This window comes from Sabethes cyaneus, chromosome 3, assembly GCF_943734655.1.
Source record: "Sabethes cyaneus chromosome 3, idSabCyanKW18_F2, whole genome shotgun sequence".
NCBI lineage: Eukaryota > Metazoa > Arthropoda > Insecta > Diptera > Culicidae > Sabethes > Sabethes cyaneus.
Window position 1 is genome coordinate 249,962,204 of NC_071355.1, and position 18,534 is coordinate 249,980,737.

Consider the following 18,534-nt stretch of genomic DNA (forward strand, 5'->3'; position numbering starts at 1 on the left):
GTAATATGGTCATTAAAAATGGTTACGCAAAAACTTACACGTTGACCGCTGGCAGCGCCACTTGTCATTCTGCACACAGTCTATAACAAAAGTATCGATTTCGCTTAGGTCGCGGTCTTGTAAATATCGATAAGCATCAGTCAAGTCAAGTATCGATTTCAAGGGTATCGCCCGTATCGCCTAATACCAGTGTTGTCTTTGCTGTTTGCTTTTGCTGTGCTTGTAGACGAAAAGCTAAAAACCCTAAAAACGTCTCATCTTTTCCTGCTCGCTGTTCTTTTATCAACAAAAAAGAGCTAGTTTTCATTCAATACTTTTTGTTTATCAATTGTATGATTATGCATAATTAATTATACATAAATTCATCAGATACACTGATTGGTTTATTTATCAAACATGGAATCCTGCTGCAGAATTTGCCGCAGGATGGAGTTAGATAAATCGCTCTCTCTGGACTTAGTGGCGGATTCAACGGGGGAATCAATTCGGTACATGATTTTCTCCGTAACAGGACTAATGGTCAGTATCAGTGAAAATGTTTGTACTGTGAACTAACTAAATATATTTTTTTGACCAGATAAATAAGTCGGACGGCATGCCTTACCAGATTTGTGTTCTCTGTATGGGAAGTTTGACGGTAGCGTTCGAAATGAGGCGACTCTGCCTCGAATCGGAAGCTTTCTTTCGGAAACGGGCGCCAATACTGATACTGCCGGTGGCGGTTAGTTTACTTAATGATCCAACGACGGATCAGATAAACGCCGAAAACATACAACCGCCACCAAGTTCACCGCTAGCAATGGAAATTAAAATTGAAGATGAAGCAGTTGTTGAAGATGCGATATACGAAGCGGTTGAAAACCATCAAACGCCAGGCTCACCACTGATCGGTCCGGAACAGCACTGGAACGCAGCGGATAATATGATGTACTGTTGCTTTCCAAACTGTTCGATCGGTTATCCATTTCAGGAATTGCTGGTGGAACATGCTCGTCGCGATCATAGACTCGAAAGAGAAAACAATTCTTCGAATCGGCCAGAAAATTGCTTTTTGTGCATTACCTGTGAGCGGGGTTTCGAGCAGGAAGCAGCACTACTGTACCATCGCAGACCGCCGGCCCCGCGTGAAATGGAAAGTGTTCAGGATTCTCTAAATCTGCACAGCACCACCGAGGAGAATGGGAGCGAAGAGCCCATTCAAGTAGTGGATTGCTCTGCCGATTCTAATGGTTTAATTATTGATTTAGTTGATAATGATGACGGTAGTTATTTTAAACTTAAGAGTGGAAGTGAAATATTAATGTTCTTTTACGGTTTTAGACGAGTCGAGTTCCAAAACTAATGCCGATCTGATACTGATGGGTTTTACCATTACGAGCTGTACTACCATGGTTCATTGTTGCCTAACAGATTGCCAACATAGCTTCGACAATCTGGAACAGTTAAATGAGCATTTTGAGGACAAGCACTGGGAAACCAGAAGACGTAATGCTGAAATGAACGATTTGGCTTTGCGCTGCGCGGCTTGCTTTTTAGGTTTTCAAACACAGCATGCTCTTGAGGCTCATCAAGAAGCTATTGATCCAATCTTTCGCTGTAAATGCGACGGTTGTGGCACCTTTTTTAGCACGAAAAAACTAGCCTTCGAACATTCAAAGAATCCGTGCAAACAAACCAAAACAAATTCTCATTTAAGAAAGATTCTCCCGAAAAAGAGGATCAATAAAAAAGACAAAGATGAGATATACATAAAAACAGCAAACGGGTATACCTGTACGGTTTGCAAAAGCGATTTTTCTTTCCTGTCTTCGCTTAATATGCACAGAAAATCTTACAACTGCCGTCGAAACCGCAAAGGAATGGACAAACTTGCAAATGCGGTTGCATTTCCACGAGCAAGTGAAGCGGAAGTTTCGGCTGCATTAGCTCTGCAATGTGAGCATGATCCTGGAATAAATGTTGACGGTCGGCATGACAAAATCTACAATTGTCGTTGGTGCAATACGACCACCAGCAACATAGATCATTTGGTCAATTGCTATCTCAACAGTGAGAAAGCACAGGCTAAAACTGTGTCCAGTTCAAGAACTGGTAAAAGTAAACGTAAAAGTAAAAATAGAAGAAAAAATCTTGAAGCTAAGTCAAATAGTACAGACTCAAAGAAACCTGCAACAAGGTCACGCAAAAAACCACAAACAGCCGAGGAATCGCAAACTTTCAAGGCTATCAAGAAAGCAGAGCAGGAAACGGCAACTGCCCAAGCCCTCCAGATAGCGTTTAAGCGTTTTCAGTGTGATGTATGTGCAGAATATTTCCAGTTCCGATATTTACTAGACGTACACAAGAAGACGCACGCAAGCTAAACATTTGCGTTGAACGCAAAAAAGAGTCGTAATCTGTTAGTTAGTTGAAAACTATCGCGTGTACTGGGATATAACCCTCCGCTTTGCGGTAAATCCTGATTTAGACTAAATCGATAATTACCCTGAACCGGCAGTTGCCGGTAATAGCAAGTGTACCCCAACGGCTGCCTCGTATGACTCAAGTTCAGCCTAGCGCACATGAATGCCATTTTCAAACGTTTTTAACCGAAGCTTGTAATTTATTTCCCATAAAACTGCTAAAATAAACCGCTCCGCATTGCAATGGTAAACACTAAAAAGCTTTTTGAATATTTTGAAAGAAAACCGTATATGATTTTGATACATTCATATGGAATCCAGTAGCAAGTTAGGTTAGCTCAATTACTTACCTTGCTTTTGGGCTGTCACAGCATTTTTCAAAGTGTAGCAGTAGGCATTGCTTCCAGTTCAAGTGTTCGCAGATTCTCTTCAGTGGTTGTCACAAATGACAAATGCACAAATTCGTTGACCACGGCAAGTCGATGGTGCCTTTAGGGGCTTTTCGTGGTCGTGTTGTCTGAGCATTTTTGCCGTGGATCTTCCATACCTTTTCTTTTTGAGTATTAATCCCTGTCGACCCTGGGTTAGTAGAACAAAGATGAAATCAGAAATCGCCCCTACCGACGATCACAGACAATAGTTTTTACTCTAGGTATGCCTCTTGTTCGTTGCCCTTGCGGATTCCCGTCAAGTGCCTTCTTCCAGATCTTTCTTTTTTACTTCTATTCTCCATTTTGTTGCATCAGGCACGCCATGTTCTGCAGGCTGAAAAGCGTCGGTCTGTTAGTGACTATCGAGTTTATATTCACGATGACGAATTTGTTAAGAGATACTTACTTTACTTTATGGACGACGGTCCATTATCAATCCTGCGCCGAGACAGTATTGGTCCTTCAATACTGTCCGTGTAATCCTCTCGAACACCAATTGAAGGCGCATCATCCTGAACAGCGCACATCCATCGGATATGAGGCCTGCCCCGTGTACGACCCCTTCCTGGTTTTCTGCAGTAAATAGTTATGGCTACTCTTTCATCGGGCATTCTGGCCACGTACCATTATATTAGCATTGTTGGCGATAGAACTCGAAGTTTTGGTTTTGTTTTCCTTGAGCAGCACCCGTACACTTAAAAAACTCAGCAAAATTTGCCGAGATTTGGATAGCCGAGCGTTCGGTAAAAATTTCAGTTTTGCAAATCGACGTTTACGGATCTTTACTAACGTTTGGTATCATAAAAAATTTTAACGAACGCTCGGCTGTCCAAATCTCGGCAAAATTTTGCTGATTTCGGCACTTTTTTTTAAGTGTGTAGATCATCAAGCCCATGCACGTCTCGACTGCTATTAGTCTGTGTTCGGTTGCGAGGTCCAGGCCGATGACAAGTCGCGGGCTGACCTCTTGATACGATTCCAGCGGTAAATCTGGCAGATGACGAAACTTTTCCTGCAGGCCACGTTTCATAGGTCCTTCTACCCCTAGACAAACTCTGCTTTATCAGTGTGAGTTCTGATCCATCGTCAACAAAGGTAGGTAGGTTCACATCACCTTCGATGGCCCATAAAGAATAACTGGTACGATCCTGAAACCTGAACAGGATTTCAAATTGCCATTGATGTACGTTACAACTGCTATTAGCTGTCAACTCCGCACGCCTTGTTCTTCCGTAAACACTTTTGACAGACCTTAAACTTCCGCACAACTGCCCACCTTGACTTATAGCTGGAGCTGCTTGAACCGCTTACACTGTGCTAAGGTCGAACAACTTTGCAGCCCACGCATTCCCTGGCAGGCTCCTTAGAAGTAGGCTTGCTGCACTCTACAGCGATCAACGGCTTTCTTGGCGACTGCTAGTCCTCTTTTGAGTGAAAATTTATCTAACCGTCTTTCTTCGAAACCCTGGAGCGGTTATCACTGCCCGCGAAAATTGAAACAACGCTGGCATCCTCAGCAACGAAGCGTAACCACGAACTGTAGTCCACGGCAGCCTTTCCACCAACTCGTACCTCAGGGATGTGTCGTACGTGAAATCCGCTATCTCACAGGCTTCGACAGTCGCAACCAGATTTTATTGGGCTGAGGGCAAACAGGATCACTGTGCCAAGCGTTTCGATGCTAGGATGAGCGGATCTTCTTGATAGTTGCTTGTATGATAGTCTCTGGCCGTCCATACAACATTTTGAGGGTGGCCATTACTCCATGACGTTCGATGGATGGAGCCGGCGGCACTTGACTGCTTCCGGACGCTTGTCTTTCAGGCATTTCCACAACCTGAGCATGAGTGAAAATCGAGAAAAATTGCGGTCCACTCTTCTCTCTGGGCTTACTCCAAAGTCCGGTAAATCCTATGAAGCTGTTTGGTGACCAGCTTTCGGTTTCGGTTCAATAGGTAGACAGTGTTTTTACCTTTGATCCCAACCGCCGGTGGTGTTTTCCTATGCCGTGATTGAGGAACTGAAGTAGATCTTTCTCCAGGGATGAAATCTACCTAAACGAAGGTACTGATATACAGTCCCAGAGGCTTGTTACGACGCAGCTTAGCCAACGACATACAGGCTATAGACGAGAACCTGTCCTGACGACAGGTAAAAGCCATGGCGGTTAACCGTCAACAGTTCGACTCTCAGGCTGTGCGTGCATCTCGAGGCGGGTTCTTCACATCTATTCATCGGTGGAATTGCGCGGTCGAAGGTTCTGTTCTGGTCTACACGAGGTAGGAATCTATCGCATCACTGTTTCTACAACTCGGAGACTGTAAGCGTTGAAATACCTTCAGTATCTGAAAATCAACTTACGAACGCGGAAAGGTACAACTGTTACTCTGAAGATTCCTGGATGACATAGCCGTTTTAACCACCGGCGAACTTCGGTGGTCGTTAATCAACCGATTGGTGATTTGTTAGGCCATCTCAACGCCATTGGCAGCTCCTGGGGTTTCTGTGAGTTATTTGGAACTCGTTCGTCTTCCAGGCCTGCATTGGCGAGGCCGGAATCGTCACAACACTTCTCCGTGTTGGCAATCCCCACTGCTATATTTTCGACGCATTCTCCAAGATGGAATCCCGATCGCTGACCTGGGAGGCAGTCTCGCTCTCCATTTCCTGCACCAAGCTGTTCTACTTCTGCTTCAAATACTGCAGCTGACATTCCCTCTCCTCCTCGAATTTCTGATATTGTAGCTCGATTCCAGTCGATTTGGCTGAAACTGCATCGTTGCGACAGCTACTTAGTATTTTCTTGGATAAAAGGGACACTTTTTACTGTCTGCACTGCCCTGGGGGTCTTCATTGTAAACTAACCTTCACATCTGGGGCACGACCAGCTTATCTCATCCGCTGACCGACTCAATTGACTCTGATTTTGTAAGGACTATTCAGAAGAGAAGATTACAAAATCCCGAAGAAGGACAAAGGTTAGTTCGGGGTTATCTTCTAATGTGGGTTTCTTCTACTGTAGTAGATTCTACGCTAGCACACAGCAATTTGCTCGAGAAAAATTTTCCTGGCCATTGCAGGAACGCTACGTTTTATTAAATTTTTTACGACATTGACGTATGCGTTCGGTAGTAGTCGACTCAATCAAGACTGGGACGTCGACCAACCGCCTTTAGCGTCCATGATTCAAGCCTGTCGTTCGGATTTCGGGGTTTACAGGGTTGTCACAAGCTCGCCAAGGTATATGAATTCTGTTTCATAGGTGAAGTGTATGTTTTTGTGCGTGCTGTTTATGGCTGCTAGAATGGTTTCCAGTTCTCCTTTATCGATTATGCTGAAAACGTCATCGACCATCGACGTATCGCCATCATCTTTTCGGGAGTTTTGTTCCAGCTTACATGCAAGGTTAGCCATCGACTCTTTGCACAGGAACGGTGATAGTGGATTACCCATTGGTGCACCTTTCAACTGTTTGTAGCAGTTTCCCCTGAATGTAAAGTAGTTCTTCTCCATAGACAATCCTGTGAGCTTCAAGTATCCTTTTACTTTTTCCTCCATGCGTTATCCTCATGTTGTTTCAATAGCTAATCTTCCAAGATGCTTATCGATTCTTTCACAGGGACGCTCGGGAATAAGGCTGTAATAACAAAAAAGACAATTATGTCGTCTTCGGTTAGTTCTCCCGATATTTTTAGGTGCTCAATGAATTTTTTGGAACTCGGTTATCAATTAGTTGGCAATCTGTTTTGTAGGTGATCCGTTTGCCGTGATTCTTTCCCGCATTTCGTTTCCGGGTTTGTGTATGTTGGCTTGTCCTTTTATCTTGGGTAATGGTGGGTTCGATGTCCTTAGTTTTCCGATGCAGTCTCCTAGCGTGCAGGCTGGCATTCTTTTATTGTGCTATTATTAACTCGTTTTACTATTTCGGATAAGAGGTTGGTTCTTTGACGTCTATATGGGCCGTTGTTGATTTGTAATCCATTCAACAGGAATCCAAATACTCGACCCGAAATGTATATACGCCTTGTTCATATAATTTCTTGTGTTCAGTACCAGAAATTCGACCTTTAAACGGTTAGTTGAGGCAGTTTGCCCTGCTGGGTAAAGGTCAAGATGTTCCAAGTTTCGAGTTGAGTCCGTATTTTCATACTAAAGGTCGTTGCCATCCAGATCGATTCCTATCTTCGTTTTCTGTAGCAAAAGGTTGTACTGCACTACACTAGTTGTACTGGTAAGTGCATTAAGGCATTGTTTCGGCTATTAATAATAAGTAACATCTTAAATTAAACGTACCGTCAAAGCACAGATTATATTGCTAACCTAAACAGTTCAAAGAGTAGTCGATCCGTAACAATAGACGCGACGCGGCATGCACTGGTTCGTGTCGGGGGACAACAGTTTCCTGTGTGCGATCACAACCTTCGTGTGGAAGCTTGTCAGCATGCTTTCGTTCTGTCGCAACGCAGGCTGTCCACTAGCCGCCGTGGTTTGTTTCTCCTGTCCGCCGAATAGTGACGATCGTGCGGTGCCAAGAATGCGTTGTTTGCTGCTTTTAAGCGCAACCGGTCGACAACCTGCAAAGCGAAAACTAAATCGACTTGCCGGTGGACGCAGACTGTTGTGACCGGTGAGCTCTTTTTCGGTCCTCTCCGGAAAGAGATCATTAACCGAAGGGGGCGGCTTCAGCGAGGAAGATTTTGCGTGTGTTTTAAGCAGCACCTTTGCTTTAATTTTGTAACGATGTTTGCTCTGGTTGGAGCGTTTGCAAAGCTGGTTTAAGTTCTGATGCTTCCTTTCTATGTATTCTAAAAAAATATATAATTTGTTTCAAAGAATTAAAAGTTTTTAAATCTAAACCATTACTTACGTTCGTACTGAAACGTAAACGGAACCAATCCGTCGCTGCAAATCTCGCTTAGATACTCGTAAAAGAATATATCGCTCCGCCCACAAAGAAATATAGCAGCACTCTGTGAAACAAGTACTCAAAAATTACCAAATTTGAAGCTTTTTTAACCCAAAAACCGGCAACCTACATTCAGATAACAGTTCACATACTCCGGGACAACGTCCGGCTCGATGAACTCAAAGTACGCCGTCAGCTCGCGGAAGGCAAACTCTCCAACGGCCCACAGTCCGCGAACCAGTCGCGTTAGCCAGTTGTAATCGTTATCGAACGGTTTTTTCTCCCCACCGAAATAGCGCTGCAGCCGTTCTACCATTAAAAAAGTACACTCCTGCTCGACAAAGCCCCACTTGCTAACGCACAGGCCAATCACTCGAATGACATCGTCCACCAGATGGTCTCCGCATATTAGCGTAGTGATGTTTTCACTTTCCAGTGTAGTGGAGTTTGGATTAATAACCTCACCATTGGTGCTCTCGGACATCTGCAGACTGACATTTTCATCGGGATCCTCAACAACCATTGCATCCGGTTCCTCCTTCAGCCTTACATCTAATTCCTGTTTAACCTCGTAGCTAGGCCTTGTCTCTTCTAGTGTAGGAAGGGCGCCAGCGCTTTGTTGAGCCAAAAAATTTGGCGTAGAGGCTGGATCAAAGTCGCCGGTAAATTCAGTCTTGATTTGAAACTCTTCATTTCCGGTTATGTTTTCATGACCTTCAGTCGCTGCGTCCTCGTGTTTACCAAGCCCTTGAACCATGGAAAACAAAGCTTCGTACTCATCCTTGATATTGTTGATATCGATTTCGTCCGGACCTTCTTTAATGTTTCCAATGCTTCTCAGTAATTCTTCCGTCGTATTTGAATTCGAATTATTGGAATCCTCAGACGGACCGGTCAGTTGGTTTTCCAGTATGTTCATTGGAACCATTGCAGTGTTAAAGCCGGACTGCAGTTGATCCGCGAGGTTGTTTTGCGATGGCGGACCCGATCCCAGTGAGGATTCTGTTCCGTTTTGAGCAATTGAGAGAGGCTGCTGATGCTGGGACGCATCACTTTGTGGGGGCTGCAGATCTAGATTCAGCTGTTGGGTTGGCACAACATTCGCATTTATTAGGCTGGGAGGTCCCAGCAGTAAATTCACAAATATTTGACTTAGTAAACTGAGTTCTAGCGTCAGATCCGAATGTGCTACGTGATAATTTCGCATCATCGCCTCTATAAATTGCAGGGACCGCGTCAGAGTGTTTTCTGCATACTCGAAACCAAGCATTTCAATGGCCTTTGTCAATAATAGCTTCATCAGCGAAGGAACATGAGGATTTGAAGATAAAATTGCGATGGCTTCCTCGAAACATTCTTCGTCACCTATATATACGGCATCGCATACATTATTGTACAGTTCGAGTAAATCTTCAGCGATTGCCGATTCGGCCATCCATGTCGTTGTTAGCACGGGTATGTTGCTTTGTTCTATCGTTACATCTTTGATGTATTCCTCACGGAGATCTAACACTTCATCCTTCAACAAAGAGAAATAGCTTCATTATGGATATATTCCCAAAAATACATTCGCTGCCATATTACCGAATTAAAAAAATAAACTCCATCGTATTCGATTTTGTCCCAGGGTTCGTTGTTGGCCCCCACAATCGGTGGAACATCGCAATCCTTAAGCACTTCATTAACAAGATCATAGGTAATCTTACCACTAGAGTGTCGACCATAAGTTTTAACATTCTAAATGCCAAAAAAAAAAAAGAATTCCAGAATAAAAATCGCAAGTGGTCCTGCAGGACGAACCAAAAACTTACGTTTGTCAATTCCCACAGCTTGTACGTTGTATCCTCTGCAAGCTTATTGTACACCTCCGGTGATACTTCAGTTTCCTGCTTATCATGCTGTTCCCAAATTGTTCGAATCGAACGCGAACTAAAGCCGGCATACGACTGAAAGGAACTCTAAACAATACAAACCAAGGTTTACTAAAAATAAAGTACATTTTTTCAACTTAAAAATCCTGACCTTATCTTTCGTAAGAGACGAAATGTTTCCATCGTTTCCGGAAGAATTCGTATCACTGCCACCGGTGGCCCTCAACAGCTGCGCACTGTGATGATTTGACCTGGAATGTGTCGAACCGGATACGTTGTTTCCAATGCTGTTCGAATTCACCGATGTGGTACCTCCAGTTGCGGACGAATTCGAGTGAGTGCCGCTGCCAGCGGACGATTTCGAGCGCTGTTTAAGCTTCGAAAGGGATTTTTTCGGACTTGGCTTCATCGCGTGATAATTTAGTTTAACTAGATTTTATAATCTTTGCATAGCATATTCGTATTGAAACGGCTCCTTATTGGATACGACCATCAGCAAAATTTTACACTTTAGATCGACGCGTAAGTATGTTAAAATCTTTCACTTATTCTTCGTTTTATAACAATGTAAACAAGTAAACGGTACTTGTGCACGATTCAATTAGAAATAATTGAATTACTGATAGAGAATCGAGCAACTAAAACCATAAACACACAATATTCCAAAATAAAGAATGCGTGATCACGGTAATCACAGAATCGCACGGACTTCTGATGAAGAACGACGCTGTTGACAGAACCGACAGAACACGAACAGAGTTGACGCTTTCTGATAATCTGCACTCTACCAGGAAAGTACCTAATGAAAACGTCGAAATCACCTAAATTTAGGTAAAGCTGTATGTTTATACCAGTTAGGTAAAAAATACTAATGAAAATTAGGTAAAAATTACTAATCGCATCACTAAACCTAATTTACCTAATTTTAGGTGAAAAAGTGTTTTTTCGCTTTCAGCACGCCATTGTGTCTTACGTTGCGGTTGCATCAGGTTGCGGCGTGCAAAGGAAAACAGGTAAAATGGTCAAAATGTTAATCTTTCGAAATAATCAATAAAAAAAATTTCGATTTTTTTAAATTGAAAAAGTACTATGCCCCCTCAAAGAAATATTCGAATATTTTTAATCCAACACTACTAGCACGAATAGTTGAATTCATCGATTAGTGCAGACAACGAACGCTTACTGATTTATCGGTAATCGAATAATTGAAAATTTCAGACAGGGGGTCGCCAGAATCGTCGCGGGGGCAATCATTTCATTTATATCATTTATTTTATGAAGTAAATCAATAGCTTACGTGCTAGACAAGCATAATATATACATATAACTTACATACAGCCAAGCAGATCCTTTCTGCGACGATTTCAAGCTATCAAAAGAGTGAGCAGCGCGTTTTGTTACCAAAGAAACGGGCAATATGTAAATCATAAAAATTTTATCGAAGAGCGACAAATATTAGTTCTGAAATTTGATAATATAGTCATCTCAAAGAAATTTATATATGGGTGTTCAAGCCCCGTATAATTGACTTTCTCGGATTTGAACTAAATTTTGTCACATTGTTCGTTTCAAGTAAAGCCTAGTATCGACCTGAAAAGAAATGGGCAAAAAGATAGGCCAAGAAATGCTAAAGAAAAGATTTTCCGTTTGCGATTTCTTTACCAGTACGCACCCCACAAGAAATAATGCAATGGAAATACAGCTTCCTTGATTTTCGTTCAGATGGCGCAGCTTTATATGAACATGAACTAAACGTCACTTTTTCTTGCGGAATAATTATCAGATCAATTTTTCCGTAAGAAAAAGTGGTGTATATTATTTACATTGTTTATGAAGTTTTTTTTCGTGACAGACATGCACATGTTTGCAGAATTCTTGGAGGAAAAGCAGCTGAACCCAGATTCAGATTGCTTCGAAACAAGGGAACCGAGAAAAGCAGCGCCGAAACGGGTGAAGAAAATAAAAAAAAATTGAACGCAAATTACGTTCCATTGTTCATTACAGTCACAGCTACCAGTGCGTTTTATTGGTTTTATTCGTCCGTTTTATGGTCATCTGTAGCTAGCAGTAGCAGGAGAAAGACAGTTACCGACTGCTGAATGAGTATGCGGACCAAATGTACGGAAAGTTGGACGACAATAAAGACTACGGATCTGAGCAGGAGGAGGAAGTGGATATTTGCGTTTTTGTTGAAAAACAACCTGAAACTGCTCGCGCAGGAAAACGACATTTCCGTTTTTAACCGGTGGAGGCATGATTGAACAATTGCTGCTTTATCACAACTACTCTGACCACCCGTGAGATCACAACAACCACCTGAGAGAGTTAGCACTGAAGACATTCCAACATTGCTCTTCTAGTTCCTCCATGAAAGCAATTCTATCGTAAAACCGGTGTTATATCCAGTAATGAACTGTATGAAATAACAATGGACCAACGGAAGCTTAAAACCCCCCTCTGTTCTTCGTGGACAGTGAACCGCTAGCTATCGCAATTGCAACCGAGTTGGACTCACAGAGGGAAGCGGTGGATCGATCCAGTTTGCACTTGGTTAGTGTGTACAAAATCAATCCTGTCTACTTTTAGTCAAACTACTTTTCTTTTAACAGACAGTCCTGAGTAACACAGTCATTGACAATCTCAACAATTTGCAGAAGCCTGTAGCCGGCGGAGTGGAGTCCGGTGTAAGATTAGTTCAACAAACGTTATTTAATGCAACTGGTTGCCATTGATGGTCTGGATGTACCTAACTTTGCTGAAAATTAGTCGTACACGGTGGCACGTTTCATGTTTGTCGTCGATACTACCAAATCACTAATATTAGCTTGTGCACCCGTGGATCCCTTCCTATTGCCAAAGGGGGCAGTTTTGTAGAGGAGGGCACACTGGAAACGTGCCGAATGGGCTCATGTCGTGCAACAGCTAGACTTGCAGGCTCGTTTCTCGGCCGCTATTCTCATGATTCACTTTAATTTTAGTACCTAATGGTTCCATAAAAAGCAAAAATGTATTTAGGACTTTCGGAAAAAAAATCACAGAAAGTACAATTTAGCATGTTTTTTTTTTATTTTTTAGGATTGTGTAATATTTGACTCCAAAAATTTGATACTGTTTCGCTTTCGGCGCTATCCTGTCGTTTTCGAACCCACCCAATAACTAAATATCGTGGTGAGCAACCGGACTTATACGAAGCTGCTTCATTCTCGATTTTTTGTAGTGTGGAGACTGTGCGGATTGAAAGTGATATCTTAGCTGCGTTTAGACTGGGCAATGTTTTGCCAACATGTGGAATACGACATGTTTCTCGTTGTTGTTCAACGTTGCTCCTGTCAACGCCAGAACATTTGTGTTACGTTGCCATAGTTGCATGGATACATCGGGCAACAATTTGGAACAAGTTGCATGCCACATGTTGCCAGTCTAAACGATGTTAATTAGCATCTGTGGATGATCAGTAAGCTTGTGTCGACCCTCGTCGCACCTCGAAAAGACTTTACTATGGATTCGAAAAGCCTCTCCCCGCCGAGATCCGAACATACAACATTCAACTTTTCCCTCGTTGCATGTGGTATTATGGTATTCAAGGATACCAGGCTTGCCGATTTGTCTGCAAATTCCAGATTTTTGGAACGGTCTTGCAGATCATTATAAATTTGCAGATATTTGCAGTTTTTATGACTTTTATTGTTGTGGTGCAGATTTTTGTTCGAAGCTCTTTGAACTTTCACAGACTTCCTAAAAAAGTGTGCAGATTTTCGCAGATTATTTTCAAACCAGTTCTCGGTTTTCGAGCAGTTCCAGACATTTTTTAAAAAATATGGCATCTCTGATAGTATTAAATGGCCAAGAAAATATAATAAACTCTTCAATCGTTGTGTGACCCTTAAAAGGACCGGTTGTTTGATTATCATAACTCCAGCTTGCAAATAAACTTACACTAACGCACTTAACGCAATTCTCTGTTCGGTAAATTGGGGCACCGATAACCGCAAACCAGGCACGGCAGGGAAAGCCTCAGCAGTTATGCGATTAACGAAGCCGTTCGTGTATGGTATTGAGTCACGATGAAATACCACTCCAAGTGGCCAGCTGCAAGTGACGTGGGATGATTCTGGTCGTTTTGTTGTCGCGAGCAGCATATTTCCTGCCAATTCCAGAACTTCAGCAGCCAGATATTTCATCACGGCAGCGAAACGAGTGCTCCAACACTAGCACACGCTCAGCATACTTTCCTTTCCTCAGCAGCCGATGAATACGACCGATCGGGAACTTGAGACGTGCACGACTGCGTCACCGCTCTCGTTGCCGTTGGTGGTACGTCTCAATAAGGAATTTCAAGCCAATTAGCAATCAACGAGAAAGGGTAGGATTTCATTTAATTCTCTTGTAACTTTGTTATAGTAGAATTAAATGGGACTTTCCATCAACTTTCTCGGCGCATGCTGAATTGTACCAAGACTTGTTCGATAATAATTGGAAATTATTCCAACCAATCACAAAGCGACAATTTCTAGTACGACCGAGTTAGAGTTATTTTCAATATTTTCCAAATTGATTTTCCGATCAATTGGTGTAAATATCGAAATCTATTGAAAATTGACTGAATTATAAGCTGAAGCGTGAAAACGCGTTTCCAACAACCAATCACGAAGCGAGAATTCTAGTAAAACTTAGGTTCATTATTTTCAATTTTTCAATAGTTCAACATCGAGAAGCCATACTTTTCTTAGGTTAATTCTTAAAAGATTTTCCGATCGATTGGTGTAAGAATATTGAAAATTGATCGGAAAACCGCTGAGCTATTAGCGCTCAAAACCTATCATTTTTGGTGACGCTCGCATTTTTGCGATTTTTTAGAATGACACCCTATCTCAAAACTTGCTGTAAGACGTAGTCCTACATCAAAAGCTAAACCTACTCCCACCCAGTGGTCGCCGGTCGGTGGATTTGGAACGTACTTGAAGGCCATGCGAGAGACACATGCACCGTTTGCCACCTCGCCGTTTCAAGTCGCTACCACGCGACTTTACTAAGGGAGCTCGTCGCAAATGCCAGCCCTAATAAGTCATGTTGTATATCGTATCTGAATCATGTCCAATAACATAGCCGCCAGTTTACCGAAGTTTATTTGTTAAAAAAGTCAATAGATTTCTGGATCCTAATGATTAATAAAAACTACTAGCTAATGTTCTAAAGCGAGATTTCAGAGGGGAGTTTCTGGTTTTTCCAGAGACTTGGTTGTATTACCAGCTAGCACCACCAGGAGGTAGGGCAAAGGGATAAGAGTTGCTATAACTGAAAGTGGTCGGGTTGCACTGTTATAGCCATTTGCCAGCCACGTTTCTACCCTTGGCTTTGCTTTTTTAACTTTCAGCTGAAAATAATTTTCCATTTCCTGAATAAATCCCTTAAGGTTAGTTAGTCAGATTTTTTGTGTAAACGCCCACCCACCTCCCAGGAAACATTTCTAGCTACGCCCGTGACCTAGAGCAAAACTAAGTTTAACCTAAGTGACAAAACAAACGCTTTGATAGTTGTTCGATTGGGACTAAGGCGAACCTAGGCTGGACCTAAGGATAAATAAAAACGCTATTAGATTTTCTTTTATCAAATTTTTGTTTTGTTCAGAATTTATTTTAATACAAATGTTTATTTGTTAATGTACGTAAATGTTATGTTTCATTACTGGTTTAATTGCTCTGAATGCGAATAGATATAGTATTCACTAGAATATTACTCAATAAACGCGGCTCGCCGCTGCCAAGGCACGCTTCCTATTTCAGAGTTCACATAAACCTTTAGGATATTTCGAACATATTTGGCATAATCCGTTGATCTTCCTGCATTGACTGAAAACGAAGTATGATATAACGAAGACTGACTATCCACAATTCGATTGCGCCACTCTCCTTCAATTAGATTTCCATGGTTGTCTATTCTGTCTATATAGCTCGGTGGGCAATATGTCACAGAACATTGCTGTATTAAGAAATTGTGCAGCAAACAACATGCTACAATTATTCTCTGTGCTCTATCGGGATTACAAAACATTAATTTTTTCAAACAAGCCCATTTAACACAAAGAATTCCAAAAGCATTTTCAATGCATCGTCGAGCTCGGCTAAGACGATAGTTGAATATGATCTCTTCATCCGACAAATTTTTTCCACTGTATGGTTTCATGATACGTTTGCATAGCGGAAACGCGTCATCTGCAACAAAGCAAAATGGCAATTTTACACCATTTACAGTAGCGTTATCAGGGAAACATAAACGATCATTTAACACATCGCTGCCGAACTTCGAATTTCTAAAGAAGCTGCAATCTCCTTCGCTGCCGTATGCCCCTATATCAAGATACGTGAATTTGTACGAGGCATCGCATATAGCCAAAAGAGAAAGAGAATGAAAACCCTGTAATAAAATAAAAAACAATACATGAGCTTATACGTGCTTAAATAGTGTGTATTGGAGTAACATCTATTAAATCAAGTTTGTTTTACTTAGCTGCTAGGTTTCAAAATATTATCTGTCGTTTTTTATAAAACAGACTTTCTACCCAAGTTAGTGAGTTGGAACTAGCGTTACGAACGATCTTACTGACTTTAGCAGTCTATCACTTCCAGGAGACATATAAGTCGACCAAAATTAGAAAAGGACCAATAAGTCAAAAGTCAAACAAACCGGGTGAGTTATTTTTTGCTGGAACAGTATAGGAAAATGAACTCTCACTCGTTTTGTTTGACGTTTGACTTATTGGCCCTTCTCAAATGCTGGTCAACATATTACCTTGTAATTGTAGAATATGCTTCCAGATTTCGGGGGAGCTTTAATGGCGACATGCTTTCCATCAATTGCTCCAATACAATTGGGAAAATTCCATTTTCTATTGAAGCCATTAGCGACATTGAGAAACATACTTTCCGAGTGCTCTGGAACCGTGTCTTTCAGTGCACGACAAATTGCTTCACACACTAGGTCGATTATAATTCCCGTATACTGCTTACTGACTCGATAGCAGGATGCAATATGCCGTTGTAAATCGCCACAAGCCAGGAATCTAAAACAATAAGAAAACTATAAACGTTTTCCAGTACGAAATTGATCGGAAGCAGTACTCACTCTATTACTAGTGCTAGTTTCAACTTTGGGGGTATAGCGTCTTTCGGTCGTGTGTTTCTTTTGGGTACCAACTCATCTTTCACCAGATTGAAAAGCAAATCGAAATTTTCCTTCGACATATGAAAATTTTCTCGAAAAAAACATTCGTTTGCCATCATGTCCTCAAACTAAAACCAAAACATAAAATCAAAGCATCAAGATTGTTCAAATTTGAAATAGACATGAAAACTTACGTCTGTAACATATCTTCCTTTTATATGCCGTTCTGCTAAGTACGGATGTACCCAAATTACTGGTTTTCTACGTTTGGTTTTCTGCATTTTTTTGAGCAACACGACGGTTGATGCCGCGATCACTGTGCAATAAAAATGATTCGACATAGCAATTAAAAATCCAATATTGATTCAAAAATCCAAAGAAAAAAACACGAGTCGTGTGACAGTTTAGATTTATTTCTGACGTTATCAACACTCTCAGTTTCAGATCAACACTATATTGGTGTTGTTGGTAAAAAAGGTAAAAAAGAGTTCGAAGAATATGTTCACACATATGGGAAACCTCGTAACGAACTGTTAACTTGTGCGTGATGACAAAAGTAAAAATATTCTTCTCTCGTTTTTTCTCACAAAAACATAAAAACATCAGCAACACTTTTACGCCAACATTAGTGAAAGAGCGCACCCTATGAAATATTTTTGTAAGCGTAACTGTCAAAATTTCTTTGGTAAAAATTGAGTTTTTTTCTTGGCCCGATTTCTTTTCAGGTGGATACTAAGCTTAAGCAAATAAAACCTTTAAGGGTAGGGCTTTTTCTTGCTAATCTGAAACGAACAATCTGGCAAAATTTTGTTCAAATCCGAGAAGAGGTCAATTCACATTAGAACTTTTACTCGCTCACCTCACATGGAATAACACCCATATTTATATATCTACTTAAAAATTAAATAAATTGTTTTAACAGACAGGCTAGGTCACACCGCAAGGGGGGGAGAAATTTTCTGCGCTTAGTCACACCCTTTGGCAGGCCAAATGCTGGCTGTTGACAACTTGGATAATCGACACCCTGTCAGGCCCTAACGTATAACTCTTCCTCCCCACGAAAATGTCCTGAGAGCGCCTATGTCAAGTATTATACGTTTATTGTTCGTGATGCTCGCAATTTTTTATTTTTTTAATGAACCGTTAACTTCCAGTAGGCCATAGTCCTACGCCAAAAAGTTATTTTATCTACAGTCAATACACAGTCATGGGTCATTTTAACTTTAACTGTAAATTTATGCGTGAATATTATACTATAATTGATTGATAAAATTGTTACTCATAAGCTGCACCACTAATAATTTGATCAGTTATTAGGTGATATTTGAACAGAAACTAGCAGTTAAAGCTAAAATGACCCACAATTGTGTGTATCTTGTACATCAGTAATAATCTGATTTCTATATCAGTAATAATCTGACAATTGTCAGATAATATTCTCCTTAAATAACAATTTCATGAAACATTGTTTTATTTCAGGTGCAGCAAGCATTCGAGCGTGTCCCACTTCAAGAGACAATATGACCTCGAAAAATACTGGACGACTGTGAAGTACTTTTTCCCTGGGCATGGCATAACCTTGAGGATTGCTTAACTGCAACCAGGTCCCAGGGCTGGTCTGTATCTTTACACAAATGAAAGATGCACACTAGTGATGCCAAATGTGGTGAAGCCTACCAAAAGTATTTTTGAATCAATTTATTTGGCAGAACGTTCAAAATAGTAGCAAGACGTTTGAAGATTCGATTTACGAATCTTAATTT

The 18,534-nt window shown here is 41.3% G+C and overlaps 3 protein-coding genes and 1 pseudogene across 3 annotated transcripts; 2 read left to right on the plus strand and 2 right to left on the minus strand.

Moving 5' to 3' along the window:
* The first annotated feature begins 357 nt into the window (after positions 1-357).
* On the plus strand, positions 358-2,588 carry LOC128743384 (zinc finger protein 845-like). The gene is made up of 3 exons (XM_053839947.1): positions 358-519; positions 578-1,262; positions 1,321-2,588. The coding sequence occupies exons 1-3, from the start codon at positions 397-399 to the stop codon at positions 2,361-2,363; spliced, it is 1,851 nt and encodes a 616-aa protein (XP_053695922.1). The 5' UTR covers positions 358-396; the 3' UTR covers positions 2,364-2,588.
* A 4,544-nt stretch (positions 2,589-7,132) lies between these two features.
* LOC128742540 (uncharacterized) lies at positions 7,133-10,282 on the minus strand. The gene is made up of 6 exons (XM_053838938.1): positions 9,762-10,282; positions 9,551-9,697; positions 9,324-9,476; positions 7,870-9,258; positions 7,701-7,803; positions 7,133-7,638 (listed from the first exon to the last, which is right to left on the minus strand). The coding sequence occupies exons 1-6, from the start codon at positions 10,017-10,019 to the stop codon at positions 7,163-7,165; spliced, it is 2,526 nt and encodes an 841-aa protein (XP_053694913.1). The 5' UTR covers positions 10,020-10,282; the 3' UTR covers positions 7,133-7,162.
* A 1,699-nt stretch (positions 10,283-11,981) lies between these two features.
* LOC128741067 (ATP synthase mitochondrial F1 complex assembly factor 2-like) lies at positions 11,982-12,595 on the plus strand (annotated as a pseudogene).
* A 2,748-nt stretch (positions 12,596-15,343) lies between these two features.
* On the minus strand, positions 15,344-16,890 carry LOC128741068 (putative nuclease HARBI1). The gene is made up of 3 exons (XM_053836644.1): positions 16,733-16,890; positions 16,400-16,670; positions 15,344-16,024 (listed from the first exon to the last, which is right to left on the minus strand). Exons 1-3 carry the CDS (start codon positions 16,888-16,890, stop codon positions 15,344-15,346), a joined length of 1,110 nt encoding a protein of 369 aa, XP_053692619.1.
* Positions 16,891-18,534: the final 1,644 nt, after the last annotated feature.